The sequence below is a fragment of the Rhynchophorus ferrugineus genome, unplaced genomic scaffold, assembly GCF_030347505.1.
Source record: "Rhynchophorus ferrugineus isolate W39M unplaced genomic scaffold, kcgeb_rfMv2 rfM7, whole genome shotgun sequence".
NCBI lineage: Eukaryota > Metazoa > Arthropoda > Insecta > Coleoptera > Curculionidae > Rhynchophorus > Rhynchophorus ferrugineus.
The window spans coordinates 2,454,810-2,479,004 of NW_027472586.1; the positions used below are offsets into that span (position 1 = coordinate 2,454,810).

General features: G+C 31.8%; 1 protein-coding gene across 5 annotated transcripts in view; it reads right to left on the reverse strand.

Annotated features, from left to right (window-relative positions):
• LOC143200171 (uncharacterized) overlaps positions 1-24,195 on the reverse strand; it is a 65,005-nt gene that overhangs the window by 35,716 nt on the left and 5,094 nt on the right. For all 5 annotated transcript variants that reach the window (XM_076410577.1, XM_076410576.1, XM_076410575.1 and 2 more), the window contains exon 2: positions 7,886-8,029. In XM_076410577.1, coding sequence (XP_076266692.1) covers positions 7,886-7,997 — 112 coding nt within the window. In that variant the 5' untranslated portion in view covers positions 7,998-8,029. The remainder of the gene's footprint in view (positions 1-7,885; positions 8,030-24,195) is intronic.

The window sequence follows — 24,195 nt, forward strand, 5'->3', positions numbered from 1 at the left end:
GAAACTAAGGAGAAATACAGAATATTATCAGAATTACTTGACAAGAAAACACAGCTATTAAGAAAACAAGAACTAAACATAAAATGGTAAATATGCTCTGTAATTGAAATAAAATACATTAATACAATTAAAAGGTGGTTTAAAAATGTTGGACTCTAACATACTACTGTGGCTGTGTATAATTAATTATAGTTTAAGTCCTTCGATAACATATCCATTAGATGTATTATGATGTTAAAATAAATTATATTTATAACATTTTTGTTTAATTATTTTCTTTTAGGCCACCAAGCTTTCACCTACATCAAAGTCAAAGATTGGCAACGCTGATGGTTTGACACCATGTGGTTTCTAGCTGTAAAAGACCACAATGATGTCGTCTCCCTCTCTTTTCTTTTCTCTGCCCCCTTGTAACGGTACCACGTCCACAAAGCTACCGTACTACTTTTACCTATCCTAATATCCTGTCAATTCTCCCGTCGACCACATGTATCATTCAATAACGAGATAAATAGCGTTACGAGCTATCGACTAAAAATAGTCGAAACAGTCGATAGCCAAAAAATTAGCGACTGAAAATAGGAATTACTATTACTATAAAATTAATTACTATAAAAGAGTAATTACTATTTTCACTCAAATGCACAGTTCGACTGTTCCTTTCAATTTGTGATGTCAAAATGTACGAATCCTTTCCTGTATAAATCGTGAGAGAGGAAAAGACGGAGATAAGTGTTTGTGTAATCAATTTTATATGTAGTTATATTTTCCAACGGTAGTATAAGAGAGACAGAGATGTATACATTCCTTCACGAAATAACTTTAAAAAAGAGAAGGAAAAATATTTACTGAATACTATTATAATAATTATACATAACATGCAATTTATAATTTAATTTTAAACGAAGTAGAATTACTTTTATATTTGAATGTTCTGTGGATCTGTAAAAAGAATGATATTTTTCTATGGAATGGAATAATACTCCACAAAGGTTTATTGTATTTTATGTGTAAATTGCTATTTAAAAAAATATATTATAATAAATATAGACAATACATTAGATAACCATAAATACTATATAAAAATTAAACACACCTAATCATAGAAAAAGAAACTAACCCATGACATTAAAAATAATCTGAATGAAATGATGTAAATGCTTTATTTATTATTGAACGGAAATATTTTTTAACAAAAATCGAGAGAGTAATCGAAATAATACCTATTATTGCCATAAAAACAGTCAAATGTATTTTACTATTTATTATTCACAATTTTAAACTTTTTAGCCTATTACATTAACAATCTCGAAAAATATCGTGTGTATTAATATACAATATGCTGGTATTTACAAGCAAACTATCAAAAAAATCATAAAACTACATATATTACATATACATCTATGTAAGCATAAATTGGGTACGTTTTTGACAAGGTCGCGGCTCGGACGACAGAGCCAGAACATTAAAAATCAGTCGAATGAAACTAGTATAATCAAAAACAGTAACTAAAAGTACACGACCGAAACAGTCGATAGTAAATAGTAACAAAATCAGTCGGACCGAAAATAGCGACTGAAACAGTGGATAGTAAAAAATGGTCAATTACTACAATTACAGTCGATAGTCAATTTCAGTCGATAGTTCCCAACACTAGAAATAAAAAAGTTTTTATTCAACCAGTATTTTCTGTTCCTGTGCGAATTCCTTCCACAAAAGAGTACTGAGTGTTTGGACAAGCAGTCGCATCGACAGCCACACATTCCGACCTACAAGACGAACATTCCTACAATATGTTGTCATATATCAAAGCTAAAATAAACTAAAAATAAATGAAGAAGACGCAAGTTCACTGCTGCTTTGGCTAGACTATATGTCTGTTCATTTTATGAACCGGATATTTCAAGGTTGTGCTGATTATACATCAAAACATTTCATAGTAAATAATTCCGTTCGTTCATCTTTTTTTTTGTTATGAGAATATTCTAGAACCTCAAACCAACATACCACAATATTTACATCCCGAACTGCTCGACGTTTCGAGAGCCATTATGAAGCTATTTTCGCCCTTTAATATTTTAATTTCGGCCGGAAGAGGCGCTTTAGGTCGTACAAGTGTGGGAACGTATAATGCTTCGCTTAATAGAAAAACACATTATTCAGTAGTCCATTAGAATGCGGGTTTTTTCATCGCTTTTATGACTTACAACCCGTTTTTCACGTGATATTTTGAATCGAGTAGATTGAAATTTATTTTAATATATACCCCGTAAATTGGTTTGATAAAATAGGGAGTAGGACCGAAGCCGTGGTCGTAGAAAGGTTAGAGTTTTATTCGATTTACATTTTCTGTCGGGATTATGAGATTTCCTCTGGATTTTGCGCGTATTTTTATATTGAAATTTAATCCGGCAATATCCCAAAACAGAACGGAAGCAAAACAATCGCTTTTTTTTGTGTCGAGGGGGGTTGGGAGGGCAAGTATGGTAAAAAAGCCTGATGATTATTAGGAAAGTAATTTTCAAGCTCGTCGTCTGGAAATTTTATTGGCATACCTGCAAGGGATTAATTAAGCGGTCTCCGATAAAGTTGGGTAAAAGAGAAATGTTTTGTTAAAGGTTTTTCAAAATATTAAAATTACACCGGTCTACAGAAAAGCAACTCTAGTTTTAGTACATTTTGGCTTTGACATATAACACAATTTTAATATAAATAAAATAATGATAATACCTTTTCGGTATTTCCTTCAACTTTTGTCATCTTTACACTATATTTATTATCATCTTGCCATGAGCGACCCAATGTACCATTCTGAAATATTTATGTCTCATTTAAATATATAAATTAATATAATAAAATAATAGAATCTCTTTTTAAATAGAATAATTTGAGAAGAGAATATATATATATATATATATATATATATATATATATTTATATATATATATATATATATATATATATATATTGGAATTTGGATTGGAATTTCGATAGCGATTTAACCATTTTTTGATATACGTGCCCATTTAGTGTAAGTCCGTAAATGAGTCAGTGTGACTCGTTTTGCTATATTTGCGGCAAATTTATATGAGTTAGAGTAAAGAAGTACGTTTTTATAGATTTGCGAAATCTCTCAACTTACTTCAATCCAACTTTTAAGAGTCAAGAGAAAAAATGGTTACCACCTGTGTCATGTGACTCTTGCAGATATGTTCTGGAGGATGTAGTTCAAGTAGTTCAAGTAGTTCTATGTAGTTCAAGATACGGTCTATTTTATTTAGTTCATCTAGAACTCTTACTCCGATAGTGGCGTCAGGATTTTGATTGGGCCATACACATTTCGTAATGCCATTTTTTTGCCATATATAGTTGCGGTTTTTTCTTATTTCCATTCAAATAATTAAAAACTAATGAAAATCTCAGGTATTATAAAGAATTTCATAACAAATCGACTTGCGATATAATAGTTATGATGAAGCCTTTAGTTTTTAAGTTATTTTATAAAAAGAGAAATTTCGTAACATTAGTGTATTTCGGTTCATGGGACATATCTTAAAAGTAATAAATTCTATAGCGATTTTATATGTAGTTTCGTTTCTTACGCCCCAAAATACATATACGTTTTGAGATTTTTCATTATTATCGAAGAGATAACAAATTTCGCAACTTTTTCCATATATGTAGTCGCGAAAATTTGCGATTTTTTTTGTCATTTTCAGTTTTCTTGCTGTCAGTTTTATTAAAACAGCAGCAGGTTAATAAAAAAAATACAGGTACAATAAATAACTTTACATTGTATCGAATGGTACTATAACATTTTTTATACAATATTTAGTTTCTAAGTTATATAATGAACTTTTTTAAAACTCAATACCAAACCTTTCTATTAAGCTACATATAATTTACATTTTTTTTATACATAATATAATGATATTTTGTTGTTTCTAAATGTTTATATCCGAACAATTAATGTTTTCGATGTCGAATTAACCTTTTCAAGGTCCACACAACCGAAAGTTGGCGTGGACGAATCATGTAATTTCGTTTTAGGACATCGGAGGTGTGTCCTAACACGATATATGTTGTATCAGGACTTTTTTCCATTCAAATAATTACTATGTCTAATATGTAGTAGCTATAATTTGTTATTTCACACAAATGTGCATAGCCTTGGTGTTTCGTTTGATGGTTAATAGTCGAAATATTGATGTCTTTATTTTTGTGTGCGACGTATCACTGACTGTTTGACATATAACGCGATTTTCTGTATAACTGTCGACGGAAACTGAGTTTTAATATTGTAGTTTAGTATATGAAAATTCAACTGACGTGTATGTGTCAGAGTGATATTACCATGGTAACCGTACCAATAATGACTGTTGCTATGGCAACATTTTCGAACACTGTCATTGTCAGTTTAATTCCTAATGGTTCGGTGTCTTTATAAGGCTATTTTTATTAATATCAATTAATTAGTGCTTTTTTTATTGCGTGTTTATTTCTTGTAAAAAAAAGAAAGTAATGATGGAAATTGTTAAACTTTATAAGATTATCTTATATAGCTTATGTTCTTATCTGTCGGAATATCATAAATATACTTGTAGTGTTTGAAATTATTACTAGACTAAATTAAATAGTAGAAAATATGAAGTGAGAGGAAATTAATTTAGAAATAGCTTCAAGCACCCGTAACACTTATCGCATCTTCAAAATATTTAATTTAGAACGTCTCCGAATACCATCGTCTTCAACTATTAGAGAATTGCCATTTCTGTGGGTTTTGTAAACAGGCCTCAATTTATTGACGTTGAACACGAAAACGACTGATGGAACGGGCTTTCGTCTCGAGAGCTTTTACTTTATGGCGGCATTATTTACGAAAAAATTCCTATCGCTGACAAAAGAAACTCGACATTTAATTTGTTTTTGTACTAGTTAAACCACTTTTTTTGCAGAAAGTTCTTTCAATAAGTTTTGTTCGAATAACTTTATATTAAATATATAAAGAGTTCAATTAGAAAAATTGTGTGTAATACAGCTTTCTGTATTATCCACATTACAGTCTGAGACAGCGTGTTTCAAATATTAAGTTACCGTCGATCCACCCTATATTAGATCATTATATGGTACCATAACAAACTTATTATTTTCTAATTTTAACAAAACAATTTGTAATTCTAAACTTTCTAACAGCTATGATCTTTCGTCGGTAAGATATGCCCGTAACCTTACTGTTATGAAAAGAAAATCTTTTTTTTCGGATATTTTAAACGTTTTACTTCTTCTAGCTCAACATACTGTCAATTTGCTTTTGTTTATCTACGGCTTTATAAAACAATTGCTTCTGTAGATATAGTGAATGGTACTATGGTAGCTTCAGCTTTTCCTGTTAGATATTATTGGCATTTTTAATAAGTTTGGTGTCAAATAACTTTATATTAAATATGTACAGAGTTTAATTATTTAAATAGAGTTTTCTGTATTATCCACTTTGCAGTCTGACACAGTTCAATATTACGTTGCCACTGATTCACCCTATATAATGACATTACTTATTATTTTCCAAAGTTCTTTAAAGAACTTTTTGTGACCGGAAGAGTTTATGAAGTTTAGAAACCTTGAACTTTGCTAGCTACTAAGATTAGAGTTTATGATGCCTTGTAATTATTAGAATGTTGACTGTTTCGAAGAAATGTTAGGAAATGGTAAATGACGTCAATGTTTTGTATGACTTAACATGGCAAATGTTGAAGTTTTGTATTTCTTTTACAGTAAAATCTTAGTAATCTCAATTAAATAACAGGTCAAATGAAAAGTCCCCGGCCTGACATATAGATAGCGCTACTAGAATTAAATCAATATGTCTTTTAGTTGGTCCTAACACTCCAAAGATGCGTGTATAAATTTTACAACTGTCGGACCATTAATTTGTGAATTATAGTATTTTGATTAAAGCAACTCTTATTATTGTGCACACCGAAGACGGTGAACGCAGTGGACGCCCAAAAGAAAAATAAAAGATATCAACTGAACGTGTACATCATATCGTTCACGAATATTATGAGAAATACGAGTAAACTTTGGTGTGAGAAAGCTCTGTGTAAAGTGGGTGCCGCACGAGCTCACTTTTGACCAAAAACAACGACGAGTTGATGAATCGGAGCAGTGTTTGAAGATTATCAAATGTAATAAACCCGAAATTTTGCGTCGATATGTGACAATGGATGAAACATGGCTCAATCATTTCACTACGAAGTCCAATTGAAAGTCACCCGAGTGGACTGCATATGTTAAACTAGCTCCAAAGCGTTGGAAAATAAAACAGTCGGCTGGCAGGGTTATGTATTTTGGGATGCGCATGGAATAATTTTCATTGATTTCCTTGAAAAAGGAAGGACCATCAACAGTGACTATTACATAGCGTTATTGGATCGTTTGAAGGGCGAAATCATTTGAAGCAAAAGAAACTGCTGCTTCACCAAGACAATGCACCGTGTCACAAGTCAGTGAAAACGATGGCAAAAATCCATCAATTGGGCTTCGAATTGCTTCATCATCCACCGTATTCTTCAGATTTGCTCCCCAGCCATTATTTCCTGTTCTGATATTTCAAAGAATGCTCGTTGGGAAGAAATTTTCGTCGAATGAATAGGTGATCGCCGAAACTGAGGCCTATTTTGAAGCAAAGGGCAAATCGTACTACAAAAATGGGACCGAAAAGTTGGAGGGTCGCTATAATCAGTGTATCACACTTGAAGGCAATTATGTTGAATAAAAAAAACTAATTTTGCCAAAAAAATGTGTTTCATTATAGTAGGCCGGGGACTTTTCAATTGACCTGTTAAATTTATTATAGTCACCTAAACTATTGCTTAAAGCTAAATGATTTCTATCGTTGAAATTTTTTCGATAAAATTACTTTCTTTGTAGGGCCTTCGGACGATAAAAGAACAAAAATATCTTCTTGCTTTATTAAAGAAGTCGAACTTTCGCGGAACTTCTCTGTCGAGGAGGCGTATTTTCACTCCTCAGTAAAGAGATGTTTTCGGAAATTAAAAAGTGCTGAAGGCCGCTTGTTTTTCGTTTTTCCTTTTTCATTTCGCGAAAACGAAACAAAACTCCTTAATATTTTATTAAAAGTTCTGGCAGAGGAAGACGAATAAATATTTAACATAATTGGGATATATGTATATTGAGTTTTTCCTTGCGGTGACAGATGGCATGCTAAAAACACTCGTATAGTCTATCCAAAGAAATATTGAACGTACGTCATCAAGATGATTAATGGGTTGCCTGTCGCAATTTGTTTTAAAGTTTGTTTCAGAATTAGACAATATTTTCCTTTTAATTTTTTTTTCTAGTTAAAAATAGACACAATGCTGTCAGATTAGTTCGAAAACGTAAACGAATGAGCCTGTCAAAGTCGTCCGGTTGTTAGATTTATGCAAAATTCTTGAAAGGAATAGTGATAAGAGATTATAACTCTAACCTATAAACTATTGTGACTCTATAATTAACTGTAGTTTTCTGTATAAATGTATAATAGTGAATAATTGGAATGAAGAAGTCTTGTAAGTTAACTAGGTATCAAATAAGCTGAGTTTCTTGGAAAACAGGCTTTTACAGAGTCGTTTATAGATCGGAACAAGAGGGGGCCGACATTGTTTTAACAATAACGTCTCTCTGGGATGTTCCAAGTAGCATTTCTGTAAGTATATTATAACCATTTAATCTCTAAAGAACTTTTTGGTAAAACCGCCATACCGTTGGTTAATGTAACTTATTATAATTATATATATATATATATATATATATATATATATATATATATATATGTATATATTGGTTTATATAAGAATATTAAGAGTCTAAACATCAAACGTACCTATAAGTGCGGGTTGATCTTGAGTAGCCAAGAGTGGAGGGACGACGGCGCCCCTGGCGCCCCCTTGTGTCGTCTGGGGCGCGGGCGCCTCTTCTCGGACCTCCACTTCCATGCCATGAAAGCCACTGTGGCCCCCGTTCCACTCTGAAAGACATAAAGATGTTAAAAATTATCAAACACCGAAAAAAATATGGCCGCAGTTATCATCTGGGGCTTCAATTTGCTATCAAAATTTAGATTTTTCTTAAAAAATACCAAAATCGAGAGATTCCTGTTTTTATTCCGGAATTACCTATACTGTTTTATTGTATCTTGAAGTGAAAGTAGGCCTAAACATACTATGAACGCTTTGTCGTGGACAACTTGTCTGTTATCAACTGAAAACGGACGTGAGAAACTGGTTTACAAAAGGAAAGAAATCGACTGGAGCCATGCCAGGTGAATACGGTGGTTGTTCGATGATGCTTGTTGAGCTTTTGGGCAGAAACTATTTCGTAATGATAGATTTGTGAGATGATGTGTTGTAATGATACAAGATCACAGTTTTTAATTATCAGACAGTATTATTTTTGGAAATCCCTTTAATTAAGTCTTTCGAAATGATCATTTCTTAGTACTTTTTCAAACTGAATTGGGTTTAAAAGTCAAGACACTGTATTTCGAATCATTTTTCAATATCAAAATGGGCTGTTGTGGTTCAAAAGTGAAGGAAAAATTTTGGTTGGGTTTGTTTTTCACTATTTTGCACGTAATTAAAAGATTTAAAACAAAATGTCTTGTACAAGAAAAGAACAAAATTGAATGATTATGTATGGAGATTAATATATAATCCTTTTCAATTACACTCGTTATAGGGTCCAGAGGTATATCGCCCACAAAATAAAGAGTATATAGTATATTCAATACGTCATTAAGATGTTTAATGTATTACCTGTCGCAATTTGTAAAGTCGTTTTAGAATCAGACAATTATTTCCTCCTCATTTTATTGTAGTTTAAATGAGACACAATGGTGTCTGATTAGTTCGAACGCGTAAACGAATGAGCCTGTCCAAGTCGTCCGGTTGTCAGACGTTGCAAAATTCTTGAAAGCAATAGTGATAAGAGGTTATAAACTACTGGTTATAACACAGGTTTTTGGGTTATAAAACTAACCTATAAACTATTGTGGTTGTATTATTGAATGTAGTTTAAAGATGTACTATAATGTTAAAATAATTTATATTTGATAACGTTTTTGTTCAATTATTTTATTTAGATTAGAATTTTGTTGTATGTCAAAGCCAAAGTGAACTAAAACTCAGAGTTGATGCGGCAACAGTGCGTCGTTTTGATGTCACAAATTTAAAAGACGTATGTAGGAAGTAACTATAATACTATAAGTTATTGTAAATACAAACTGTAGGTTAATCGACAACGACAAATAGTTATTTCACTATGAGTCGAACTTACAATATATCTAATATTCAAAATATTTAATTTACTGGATCATTAGTGTTTATCACTATACATATCCTTGTTCATCGTTGTATTATTTATTCAAATATGACTTAAGGCAAACTTTGACAAAATATTTCATGCTATTAATATTTACCAAAAAAGAATTCATTTATTGCTTTATCCACTCACTCTATGTACTATGCTCTATGTCCTATGATCTATACGTGCTCTCAATACTAGTTTGTTTAAGAAAAAATAAGGGAGGAGTTATATATTTTAGAATCTACTACTATATTTCAAAAATTCATTAGTCAGTTTGGAAGTTTCTTTGGCCAGTTTCTTGGGAAGTCATAGGAATTTATATTAGGTCTATATATTACCTCCAAACTGTTTTAGTAATAAATTTAGGATAAAATTTAAACGACTTAGATACAAAATACGCGAATAAGACACAGATATGTAGCTCAAAAATACGATGAAATAAGGCAGGCATTATTTCAATGTCTAACTTATTCGCCATATTTAACACCCTCTGATTTTTGAATCTGGATTTTTGCAATAATGACCCTCTTTTCTCATTTCCGTTTCCATAAACTTCCGTTTCGTATATGCTATTTTATTGTAATATACTAGTATATATTTATACGTTACAGTCTTCTGTTTTAATCCAATTTTCTGGCTCCCTGATGATGCGTATTACAAAATCCGATAAGCCTTTGCTGTTCCACAAACTAATTCTTGACGTATCGCCGCTACCATAATACTTATTCAAATTTGCCATAGGGCATTAGTGGTGTCATCAAAGGCTCGTCTAGTAATTTGATTTATGGAATTTATGGGACGCAATTGTGCAGTATATAACTCAATAAAGCTTGCATGGATTACCGGAAATTAAGAAAAACGGTTTCCGCCTGTCACCTAGAATGATTTACGCTAGTTTTCCTATAAAGGTCAAGGCGTATATTATGTTCAGGATTTTGTCGACGTTATGTTTATTATATTATTTTGAACTGATTATTGTACGTAGTTATAATACTAATATAAACATAGTTTTGTTTGATAACTGTTTTTTTTTATTATTAGATGAGAGTTCTTGGGCTAGTTTGACCAGCACACTTTTGATTCTTAGTGGACATTTGCCATATCTTGTTGGAAACAAATAATATTGCAGTAAGCCTTAAATTCATTCCGATTAAATATTTTCAGAATATAATGACCATTTTGTCGTTGCATTATCGTGTATACAGCTTTGCAGGACCCAAAACCGGCAATTGAGATATGAGGATGATGATGAAAGTGGCTGATGGAATTTGATAGAAGATTTCTTGAGGTCTCAAGATCAGCGTCTGTTTGAAATGATTAATTAATTAATATTACGAATAAAAAAATGTCAGAAGTATCGAATTTAACAGTTAGATTGTGTTGCTTAAGAGTTCTTGTTGTTTAACCGTTAGAGATCGCCGATACATCCCTATTTAGCAAGATAAACTGGAAAATGCATACTATGGATTACCACCGATATATATCTTATGAATGCATTTTGTACAGACATCATGCATAATATCGCTCTCAGGAAATGTTCCTGAAATAAATTGAGGTCTGCTGCTAAAGGTATTAGCTGCGATAAATGGAATGCGGTTATAATAAAGCACAAGCTCTTAGTAAAGTTACTGTACACTATAGGTACACGACTTACCAGGTATTAGCATTGATTTTCGATAAAAGTTTAATAAATATATTGTTAAATTGTACAAAGCCACTGATTTTGTGGACCAAATAAACATTGTTATAAAGCATGACCATAAAGGTTTTATGTTTTGCTCCGAAATATTTAAAACAATTAAAGTTAGTAAAAAATAAAGCGAAACATTGCATGTAGTTATAGAATAGTTCAATATCATCAATAATTAGATGTTTTTTTTGTTTTAATACTGAAATATAGATGATAATAATGAAAAAATGGAGTAGCAATTATTGTATAATTACATGAGGATTGTAACTTCATATTTTGAATGACTTTTTTTTTGTGTACAACAAACATTGTTAACATTGTGGCTGTTATTAGGCTTTATGTTATTATATTATTTCTAGTTAACTCAATATTTTCTAAATTACTTTAGGATCTCCAAAACAATCTAGTTTATCTTTACACAGATCGATACGTTATTCAACCAGACCATACTAAATTCGCCTGGTAAGTAAGACTCATGATTTATACATCCTCTCTAGAAGTTTTTGGGAACAATTTTCCATGAGATTTTGCCATGAGAATATGTTGTAACCTCCTCAAATGTGTCTTTGTTTGTTTTTATCAATATTCTTCTCAGTTTCTAAACTTTCTACCTCTAGAGTCTGCAAAAACCTTATTTGTTTAAACCAAGGAACTCGTTTTTTTCTACTAGCTTCAAGCCTCAGAATTTTTCTGTGATTATATGTAAAATCATATGTCTCCACAAGCTTGAAGTCGTCCTATTTCATCTCGTTATACTTCAGAGCAGTAACATTCTTCAATAATTCATTTCCATGGTTCTTTAGCATATGTATTTTATTTTTCCACGATAAATAACTCTACAGTTTTGGTCAGAATACTAATCTCTATCTTTAGGTTCCTGGATCATCCACATATCGAATGTTTGTTTCTGTCATGCTTTATAGTTTGGATGTATCTTTGTCTTAATAATTATGATTCGTTTTTTTTATTGGTGGATCATGCATATTATATATACTTTCAATAAATTATTCAATATTAAGTCCTGGTAACATTTTTTTAATATATATATAAAATGCTAATAATCAAAGTGATTACCCACGATGATAAATCATTTTTGATGTCGGTTAATAATTAAAATCCACTAAGAGCAAATAATTCGTTAATATATTAAATTGGCCCGAAATATTCAGTTGGGCGTTATATGGTTTTGACGAAGGTCGAAGTTATACGAGAATCCATTTAATTTTGTATGCACAATATATTTAATTAGAACCTAAACTTTATTAATAACACGCTCTAACATTTATTTTATGATATTAATACTCGCTATGCTCCAAGATAAATAAAAAATATCTATTTTGTAGTTATTCGAGTTATGTGGGGGGTTTAAAATAATAAAAACTTCTATTTTACTTCAAAAAATATTTTGTTTTACCAAAATGTTAAACTGCGATGCAAAACGACACTGAAGGTTTGAATCTATTCCAACATACACCAAACTTTTCCTCTCGATGTCTCCCTAATCACACAATTCAGTCTTAGCATATTTTTTATTAATCTCTTAGAACTTCAACAATCTGGCTGTGGTCACTAAGTATTATTATATGATTTACTTTATATAATATAACTCTATTGACATGTAGAAGATCGCTACTTATAATCTAATTCTTATTGTAGATACTATAATAACATATTTTACAGTCTATCCTAACTAATTCTAAAAACTATTCTAACTTATTCTAGAGATTGTTAAATCTCATTCTATGTGTCAATTAATTAGTTCGTATGGTACTAATCACTCTCATGAGGCATCGACGATGACTCACAACACTTTATTCTGGAACCTCTGGAGGAAATCTATGTTAGATTTGCTAGTAGTTTGAAAATGTTAAATTTATTAGTTGTACCTCACAGTTCAATACCATAGGTCCAAATGGGTCTAAGTATTGACTTATACAGCAAAACCTTGTTATCTAATGATAATTTAGATTCGCGCCCTATCAGTCAATACATTTGGTTTAGTTTAAGCCCAAGCTGTTTGCGTATATGGTCACTATATGTTTTTTCCATGCCAAACGTCAATCAAAATGCATTCCTAAATTTATAACGTTGCCTGCTTGCGGAAGTTCATGATTATTCAATTTTACTGGTGGACATGCTCTTGTACAAAGAGTGAACGCTACATGGGTAGATTTTGTCTCATTTGCTTTGATACCCCACGTGTTCAACCACAATTCGACTTTGTTAAGATGAAGTTGGAGGTGTTTTGTGGCTGATATGGGATCTTCGTGTGATGATAAAATTGCTGTATCGTCAGCATATTTTACAACAGTAGTGTTTCTTGAGTCCTGTATGTCAGCTGTATACAATAGATGCAACAATGGGCCAAGAACGCTGCTCTGCGAAATACCCGAATATATTGGGTGTTGGTCAGTGTATTCGTCACCCTGTTTGACAATAAAATGTCTGTCTGTTAGTCTAAACATAAACAAATTATCTTGTTCCCTAGAATACACAGTCTTTGTAGACAGGGATGCATCAGTCGCGTTATATAGTACCTCTCTCCTAAAGAAACGACACATGGTTACTCTTCATTTGGACAGCTTATAATTGTAACAAAATCAATTGTGAGTATTGCCTGTATCATTCGTCGGTCATTTTTCCTTGGATGATCTTTCGAATAGCACTATTTTTATCTAAATCTCCATGATATGTTCTCTAGAGAATGATTTTCCAAGTTTTGTACTGTACAACACGAACTGATATGATTATATCGGGAATCCACAGACTAGGAGTGTTTTTCATAGCTTGGATGATATTTTTGTGCCTTTCCAGTTTCATTCGCGTTTCATTTGCCCTACTTAACTACACCAAAGAATATATAACGCAGCTGCAAAACGTCTGCCAATCCAACGTCAATCAGATTTCTTTACATCAGATATGACTGACGTAAAATTAGTTTAAATTTCCTAATATCTTTTTTCGATCTTACGAAGGCTACTCGAATACTAAAATAAAGTAGTTGTTAAGAGATAAAACAACAGGGGGAAATTATTTACTGAATCTAAACGCATATTCGTCAAATCATATTGATTTTCAGGTTTGTTGGTTTTATGGATTCTTTCGTAAAGTTATATGGATTTCTACCCCCCAACTAATACATCAATCAATATAACCATCAATCACTCTCATATCCCCTGATATGTGGAGTTAAGGGTGCTGATGAAGAAGTCACCTAAAATATATTGTTTTGTGAGATAAAATACTATAGACAGATATACGATGGTCTTTTAAAAAAACCATAACAGTATTTTCTGTAATATTATCCGTTTTGTTATTAGTCGAAATATTATGTGAGTTACTAACAGTTTATTAATCATTATTTCTTTCCAAGTTGTTTTAAACTAACAGGAATATTGTCACGACAAGACCATTATCTTGTCGGAACATCCATTAAGTAAAATTTACCTCGACATCTCCGTTGTCTTTTGTATTAAACATAATGAGTTCATTTGTCTAATATACATTCAGACTAATTAAAATTGTAGGTAGCTCCTAGTAAACTGTTGGTTTAAATAATGAACAATTTGTGTTAAACTGGTGTTAATAAAAGTTATATATATATATATATATATATATATATATATATATATATATATATATATATATATTAAATAGAGTGAATGTAATTGATATTATACTATACATCTGAATGTGTTTTTGATTCATAAAAAATACAGCGTTGTGTTTACAGTTCTATACAGAGTTCTAACCATCTTTACTAATAAATTAATAACGCAATATGTAGCGTGGGAAGAGTTAAAAATCAGATGAGGCTAAATCTAGCGAATAGGATGGATGTTGAAACAAATTGGTGCTCCATTTCACTGATTTTTCTTTTCTTTTTGACTTTTACGGTAGGGTGTGTTGCCTTGTTGAATATTATTTGATTTTTCTGCAAACGAAGATATTTTATTAGAAATTATTCATACCGCTCTGATGCTAAACAATTTTAATCCAAATAGCTGTTAGAATCTTCTTCTCAATAAATTTCGAACTAATTAGAAAATTGTAACGGTTTATGGAGACAAGATAAACCACTACACTGAAGGAGGAAATGAACCATTAAAGTTCTTGTAAATTAATTAAAAGCATATTACCCTGAAAAGTTTTTTGTACAAATACAGAGTATCAGCTAATATATTTGCTCTTATTGACCCCTAATTTAGTAGAACAATTACAACTGTAGAACAACTGACTCAGGTGTTGAGAGAATTTTAGACGTCTAAATAGGCAAATTAGATAAAAGTACCATTCACACTTTAGTGGTTCAATGAGTAAGTTAGTGTTATATGTGTATTGGCAGTAAATCCGTTAAATATTTGTTGAATTGCTAACTGAAGTTTATTCGATGTATTGGACCCCAGCGGCAGTCTACTTGGTAATTGGTAGAGTAAATAATAGAACACGTGTATGAACTGACTAAATAAAGCAGGTCAACTGAAAAGTCCCCAGCCTGCCATACCTACCATAGTAAAACATATTTTTTGCCAAAATTAGTTTTCTTTTAGTCAATATAATTCCCTTCAAGGGTGATACACTGATTGTTTCAAAATGGGCCTCAGTTTCTGCGACCACCTCTTCATTCGACAAAAATTTTTTCCCGGTGAGCATTCTTTTGAGATCTGAGAAGAGGAAATAGTCGCTGGGCGCCAGATCTGGAGAATACGGTTTATGAAGAAGCAATTCGAAGCCCAATTCATTGATTTTTGACATAATTGCACTGACTTTTCACACGGTGCATTGTGTTGGTGAATCAGCACTTTATTTTTCTTCAAATGCAGTAATTTTTCTCTTTAGAAATGTGTGGAGTTCAGTAATAATGTTTGTATATCTCTATATTTTCGTGGAGACGTGTCCAAAGCCATAGCCATACTGAAAAGTTGAAAACTTGAGGCAATCGCGTCGAACTATTAATAAAATGTAAATTCGTCGACAAAACATACCAGATTAATTGTCATACGGAGCATTACGTATATTTTGATTATTTTTGATACAAAAAATTGATTAAAAGTAATGATATTACAATATCTAGACAAAACAACCCACCGGACAATGACTGAATGAGAATAAACGTCAGACAGTTAATAAATGACACTCGAATACTGTGTTGCCACTTCACAAAAATAATACTAATGATACCAACACTTATTTAAGATAAAATAATCCTTAAAAGAATAACATTGTTTATTCAAACAAATATAAAAGACCCTAAATTACATAATAATTTGACGATCTATTATACACTGAATAACTCAATAATACTGTATGAAAAACTGTTATTTTATGTAGAGAAATGTCGAAAGATATCGAATTTAACAGATTTTATTGATACTTCCAATTTTTCCCAAATTTCTCAAGTAATTCATCTTTCCTCTACTTCTTTCCCTTTTATAAAGCATCGAAATGTTTCATGTTTATTAAAATTATTAGGTGCTATCAATCTTGCTCGAGTTCTAATTAAATCCACGAATGATCTGACCTGAACTTTCTACGTAACACAAACAAGGTATCGAATTATTACGATTAAGATACAAACAAAACTAATAGTTGGTTTCAACGCTGCACAGCTGACAATATATATAGCTTCGGGTGATGGGCCCCAATTAGTTCGAAGCTTTACCCCTTAGAAAATAGTAAATAAATGGAGAAAATATTGATGTATTTAATAAACGAATTATCCCTATTTTCATCTTTTGACGTTCACTTTCACCAACACGGGTGAGTAGTCAGTCGGTAGACAAAACAAAACTATAACACAATTTGTAGACATATAACCAATGGATTTAGAGGGACGCGGCCTAAATTCGCCGTAAAAACAAAAAGGGAAAGCTTGAGGGCCAGTTAAGCTGACGTCCCTGGTTGAAAAGAAAACTAGAAAAACACATTGGGGATAATGGGAATGTTTGGCGCTCTCAACTTTTTATAATTGGATTAGTTTTTACGTAACCGTGCGTGTGGGTAAATACTTCCGAAGAGATTTTGTCGTGTCGGATCGTATAAGGACCATCGGATTCAATAAATTCGATATATTAAATGGTAATGGGGAAAAATACAGTTTTATAATATATATTTTAGTTCCTGTTTACCAGCGAGTGTTTATCTGGACTGGACCTACAGATTAACGTGCGCTTCGAACCACGGTTTAAGCCTTTCGTGTGATTAACCGACTTTCGAGTGATTAACTTAGAGAAATCTCTTAAGACATTCGGTCTTACCCAGCCTGGTTACCGGCGTATTCAGATATTTAAAGATATATGCTTGTGGGAGTTAGCAAGCCTTTATTGGCATGAATATTCCGCTTCAGTGTTGATGTGGATGGGCGTCTTGAACTAATCCATCACTTCTTATACCTGAGAGTTGTTGTAACAAGTGGTTTTTGGACTTTTGCCCACGATGTAGATTTAATTTTTGTCGTCATTCACAACACATCACTGAAAACAACCATTTTCCATTATTTTGAATCTTTCCGTCACTATAACATCGCTAACTGGAGGTAGTTGCTTTATCAACATTTATGTTAAGCTTTCTGAAGGTCTGTGGGAGTTTGAGTTTGAGTCGAAGTTTTGGATTTCAAGAATAGAATAGAGTATGTTATCCGTTTTAAAATTTCTTTATGTATTATTAGTAGTACTTTTCTAGGAAAACCCATTGGACCTTATCTATTTAGTCTCAAATAAAGTAAAAGTTAGCAGCAGCTATGAGTGTTTTTACCATTTGGCACACTTTACTGTACAAGATCATAATATTTAGTTCTATTGAATCTACGTCTTATTTCAATGTTGTCCAAGCGTTATAGTACTTTGTGGTTTACAGTGGAGTGGAATCTTTCCTCGTGTTTTGTTGCAAATCTCTTAATTTTCTCTATAACAGTCGAAGTTCTCAGTGTAAGTAATTGTTTCTATAGTATTTGAGTGCATTCACAGTATTTCCCGGGACTATAGTCTGAATTACTTGTATTATAATGATAATATAAGTATGTTAGCTAGTATTTCTTGTTTTAGTCTAGTTTTAGTATCTGTTTGTACAGCATCAACTTTAGTTAAGTTTTATTATCTGTTTGTACAGCATCAACTTTCGTACCCGTACTTTATGTTGATTCGAGTTCTTTTATTTTCTTTTTAATAGGCTTCTTCTAACGAAGTTTTGCATCAAGATTCATGACAAGGTACTTAGCTTTTTTACTGTATGGGATAATAATATCAAACATATTTGTGGGTATTTGAAGGAGTAAGTGAATTCAATATGCACTGATTTACTCTAGTGGAGCATTATTCTCCATATCTGGGCCCATCTGACTATATTGTTACTTGCCTGTTGCAATTTTCTGCTTGCTTTCTCGCGATTGGCGAGTACCACAGTGTCATCAGTATATGGAATCATAGTAACATATTCTATTTGTAGCATGTCACATGTATGAAGTAGGTATGTACTTAACAACACAATAATATTAAATGGAAATCTGTCATTACATGTAGAGTTAGGTTGAGGGATATATTTGTTATCTTAACAGGCTTCTTCGACTTCAATCTATTTTCGAATTTGTAATGTTTTCAATTACTATAACGATTTTGATACAATCTAAAATCTAAATGATATAATTATTTTCATTACGGTAAATACGGCGATAGAACAATACTCGTTATTACACCCGAGGATAACGTTAGCATTTCGCAGTGGCCTAATAATTTGATTAATTGCTCAAATTAGCAAATACAATACACGTCACATCGGTAATATCAAATGTGCGTGAAAGCCGATATAAATTATAAGGAGAAAAACTGTTCTGGGAACGAATTAGATCGTAGTTCACTCCGAACGAATGTTAAAAATAACATAACATGAATAACGGCTTTATATGGCGTGAAATTTTATACAAAAATAATGGTATTTGTTCAAAATATTATATATGGATATATATCGCTCAATATATCTTGTGTTAAAAAGGTTAAAACCGATAAAAAAGAATAACAGATATTATTGAAAAAGCCTATGAAGAAAAAAAAGTCTACTTGTCTTTATTCTCGCACATAGCGCAAACCTTCGGTAAAGCCTGACACAAGAGACTGATGTAAAAACATAAAATATTACCGAAACAAAACGTTGAGATCTTAAACTCCTACATATCAACAAGAATATTTCGAGTTAAACAAGAAGAAGCTTACTCAGCAATAAGAGGAATAAATCTATAACTGTAACACAACTAAAATATATTAATATGCCTGATGACACTGTGTGACACTTGCTATTGAAAAGAATAGAGAAGAAGCAACCAGAAAACTTCAACACACAAGTAATGATTTAAATAAGTGGACCCAGACATGGAGAATAAAGCCATGAGTGCAAATCAGGGCATGTTACAGTAACATACAATTAAACAGTTCCCATATCAATGAATACAAATAACAATACTAAATATTCGGAAAAATCCTGAAAGGAATCTTACATAATAAATTGCTGCTGTATAAACACATATTAAAACTTAATTCCTTTTATAGTCTAAGAAAACTGACCACAAAACGTTTCTGGTTTAGTTTCTGAAAACAATCTCATTCATCAATTTCAAGACTCATCCAAAGGGATGAAACGGTGGAATGATGCATCCACTGAGTACGCAGCTCGCTTTCAGAATGAGAGAAATTTTGGGAAAAAGAGGAACACTAAAAGAAACAACTGAAACAAAGTTCAAGCCTGTTTGTTTTACGAGTTTTGGAAATTAGTCTCAAATTACAAACTATGGACATTTTGGTAATATAAAGTAAAAGTAATTTTTGGGGATACATCCAGTAGCATTTCCCACAAGTTTAAAATATTTGCTGTAGCATTTCTCAACATTTTTATATATGTTTTATAGCTATAATTATTGTTTTTTTTTTCAGTTTTTACTAAAAACCTGTTGCTTTTTAAGACGACGTTAATATTTTAACAATATTTTTTTTCAGGAATATACTTTAATTAGGGAGTAATATTTTTTGTTGGTCATATTTTTAAGTAATTTTCACTAGAGTTAATGAGTTATATTATATTTAAATACAAAGCCAAGTGTTGTCTTCCAGACTACAGTGTTTCGAATAGAATACATTATTTATACCAAGACATCCTGTTATATATTTTATTTTTAAAAGTAAGCGATGGAAAGCTGCAGGATAGAAACTCTTATGGTATCTTAAATAAGACCAGAAAGATTTGTAACTTACATTTCAGATACACTGACTATACAATTAAATGTAGAAGACTATTGCTTAATAAATACGCAGTGTTTATTAGTAATTTAAACAAACTAAATAAAATATGTCTCTATTTACAGATATTTAAGATTTAGCAATCGAAAAGTTTAACGTTATTCGATTATGTTGTTTCAACTTCAGGCAGACAGGCCCTAGACATTCACAAACTTACTTACTCTGTGCCTGATCCCTTAAAAATTGCAAGAAGTAAACCCAAATATAGAAACATTTCATTTTCGGTATAAAATAATAAGAAAGTTATAATATTACACAGCATATTTTATTGTATTTTACTAAGATGGTAAAACAAGTCTAACCTTTTCCCAGTTGCAGGTAGGCTTCCATATTTTCTATATTTGTGAATATTGGTTATAATTTTATGAAAGATGATGTTGCTACGAACCTATTGAATAATCTAGTATAATATTAAACATTTTCCGAGTACCTTTAGAATTAGAATTACATAACAAACGACAATAACTTACGAAACGGTTCGCTTCCTTAAAACAGCAACGTTTGTAACTACTTCCCAGACAGTTATGCGACCTACATAGTTCACCGGACTTAGAAATAAGTTAATTCCGTTCTTAAACTAATTGTTAGGTTAGTTTGAACATAAATTTGAGCAGACGAAGGAAGGAAAACACGGTGAGACGCGGAATTAATTGAGGCATCTCAATTTCCTGGCGGAGTGCGCTTTGAGGGCTGTAATTCCCGTTTAAATGTCGGTGAAAGGGGAAGGAAATCCTTTTGTGATAATGGCGAAAGTTGATATCATTAAATAAGCGCGGTCTATTGTCGGGCTATTATAATATAATAGAGTATTTGATATCGGGCTATGTTAGCAAACGGTTTGGGTTTGACCGAATACCAGCTAGATTATGGTAATCAAGGTATAGATTATTTCTGTTAAATATATATTTTAAAATCTCATTTTTACCAATGAGGGTTTATTTGGACTGGATATACAGTTTAACGTGGGTTCCGAACCACGGTCCTCGGCATTAGGCCCACCGACTGGCGAGTGACCAACTTAGAAATCATTCCAGAAGATATCCAGTTTTACCCAGCCTGGTTAGTGGCGAAGGATGGTCCTGTCACCGTTACTACTGCGCCGGAAATTATATTGATAAGGATATGCAACCTGGGGCAAAAGTCCCGCTATCATTGACCGCTGAGTGGCAATCATGGAACGATTATTTCCAATAAATGTTGTCACCGTTTCTGCTTGTTCTAGTGGCTTATATTTATCAGTAATAAAATTTGGACGTCTACACGATGGCGCGCAATCAAAATGGTAGCGGGACTTTTGCCTCACCTTATATATAGCGTTTTTTATTTACTCACTTTTTTAGTTAACTGTGAAATTTCGTGGTGGGCGAATATTTTACCGACTAAACATTTTTTGGACACATTTTTGGACAAAATAATATTTCTGTATTCTTCTGTAGCCTGGGTAGAATGTGTTCAAGTTATATTTCTTATTTTACTAGAAGATCATTTTAAATCCAATATACACTAGGTCAAAAGTTGTCATTTTGTATTACCCATTGTCATGTTTGGGCTTGTACAATTACTTTTTTAAAAATAGATATCACAAATATATCAAATATAACAGATAGTGACATCCAATGATTATGACCTATAATTGTTCTCTCTTGAAACATTTTCCTAAACCTCTTAAAACATATGTATATTGTGGTGAAGAACTTGAGACCTCTACAGTTACCTTTTTTTTAGTAATCATTATAAGTACGACAGATAGTAATACCCAATGTCTTTTGTTGTCAATTACAACCGATTGTGACATCAGATGACCTATAATTATTCTCTCTTGAAACTTTTTCAGTTGGAAATGAAGTAGAAAAGAATAAAGGGGCCAAAATTTATTATCTTTCAGATAAAGCTAAAACCCTGAAAATATATGTGTATTGTGGTGAAGAACTTGAGACCTCTACAATTACCTTTTCTTCAGTATCATTATAAATATGACAGATAGTAATACCCAATGTGTTTTGTTGTTAATTGTTTTACATTTAAACGTCACCGCTTCTAAATAATCTAAACGAATGTTCCTTGTTTTACTTCAGATTTGAATCAAAGCCAACTGCAAATCGTTAAGTTTTCAATGTCAACTCTTCAGTCACCTATTAGCGTTACTATAACAAAATTGAACATCTCAAATACTCCAGAACCATTACTAAAACTATATCAATTTAATTAAATTTAAATAGACAAAGCCGGGTTATCATTAAAGCTTCCAGAATGCCGTTCCAACGTCTAGTTCGTTATAGAATCTCGTTTAATTAATTAAGGACCAAGATTTCGGCACAAAGTATTCGTAGATAACTCACTGGCGTTTCAGTTTTCCTAGCTAGCGGCGAAATATTACGGATTAGCTAGGGTGACATTCAAAAGGATTAACGTATAATAACGAAACGCCACATTTGACGACAAAAACCATGAAGCTATAATGCTATACAACAAACCAATGTTGGTTTTGGTAACGTTCATCTAGACAATTGGTAGTTTTCTCCGGAATGATTGCTCAGTAAAATAATCATTTACTAGGTATCAGCGATATCTATTGGTGATAATGCTAAGTATCAAAGTTAAAAAATTCTAAACAAATTAATTTTACAGTTAAATTTGGTGGTTTTGATATATCTAATATGTAAAATAACAAAAAATAACTTTTTGATTATTCATGGTTTGAAAAAATCTGCTTGCGAAGCCTATTTAATATTTTAGAAAGTTGTGGCAGTGGCACTCCATCGTATCCTAGTTTGCGGTTTTATATCAACGACTTAAAATGATTTTGATGTCAATGACAAGTAGTGGCCTAGATGATTAAAAAAACTTATTAAAATACAACGAATTGCAGGACTTGTTGAATGAGAATCCAGTTCAAACTGAGTAAGCTTTCAGACAAATCATTTCAGTGGTTTCATTGTTCTAAAAATACGTTTGCGACAAAATATATTTTTTTAATTATTAAAGAATTGCTTTATCTAAGATGTCGGCGTCCTAGATTCGACGTCGAATAAATTTTGTGTAATCTTCTTTGCCGTGGTTAATTGTCCCTATTCCGAAGCTAGCCAAGACTTATTTGGTTCCTGCTCCAGGAGATCTGACAATAATTCCTGTCTAGCACATTTCTCGGCTAATTAAATGAAGTCGATGTCGACGTTCTTCAGAATAGCGACACAGTTTATTTCGGATTTATTGAATTTTAAATTAAATGTCTTTTATAGCTTTTACTGTTATAATATTCTCATATATTTAATTATGTTCAACATGTAAAAGGCACAATGTTTGGTCAAAACGACAGATAAATTCAACCAGTTTTATCTAGCAAGATGTCAATAATATGAACGTTGTCATATTACAAACTAATAATTTCGAATTTTATTTCTAAAAGTAAAAAAAGAGAGAAACTTTTCTCTTTTCACTGCTGTATATAAGGAAAAATTGCAAAAAACCGTTTTTGCATCTGTGATAAAGATAAAACTGCCAAAACCTGCATTTTTGAGCTGAGAACAGAAATATACGTAATACGTTCTCATGTGAAGTAAACGAAAATCCTAATTAAGTTGCTCTAGAATTTTTAAAAATTTCGGGACAACATAATCTTTTCATGACTATATATATATATATATATATATATATGGTGCCAAAAGTGTTAAATTTATCAAAATAAAGATAAAATTATCAAAACATATGTACGTTGAACTGAAAGATACGGAAGTTCTGGCTAAACTGCTCTAGAATATATATTTTTTAAGGTATATGATATAAATTGAACAATGATAATTTTTGGAAAAAAACAGTTTTCATTGTATAACCTATAATATAAAGCTTCATTCGATCATT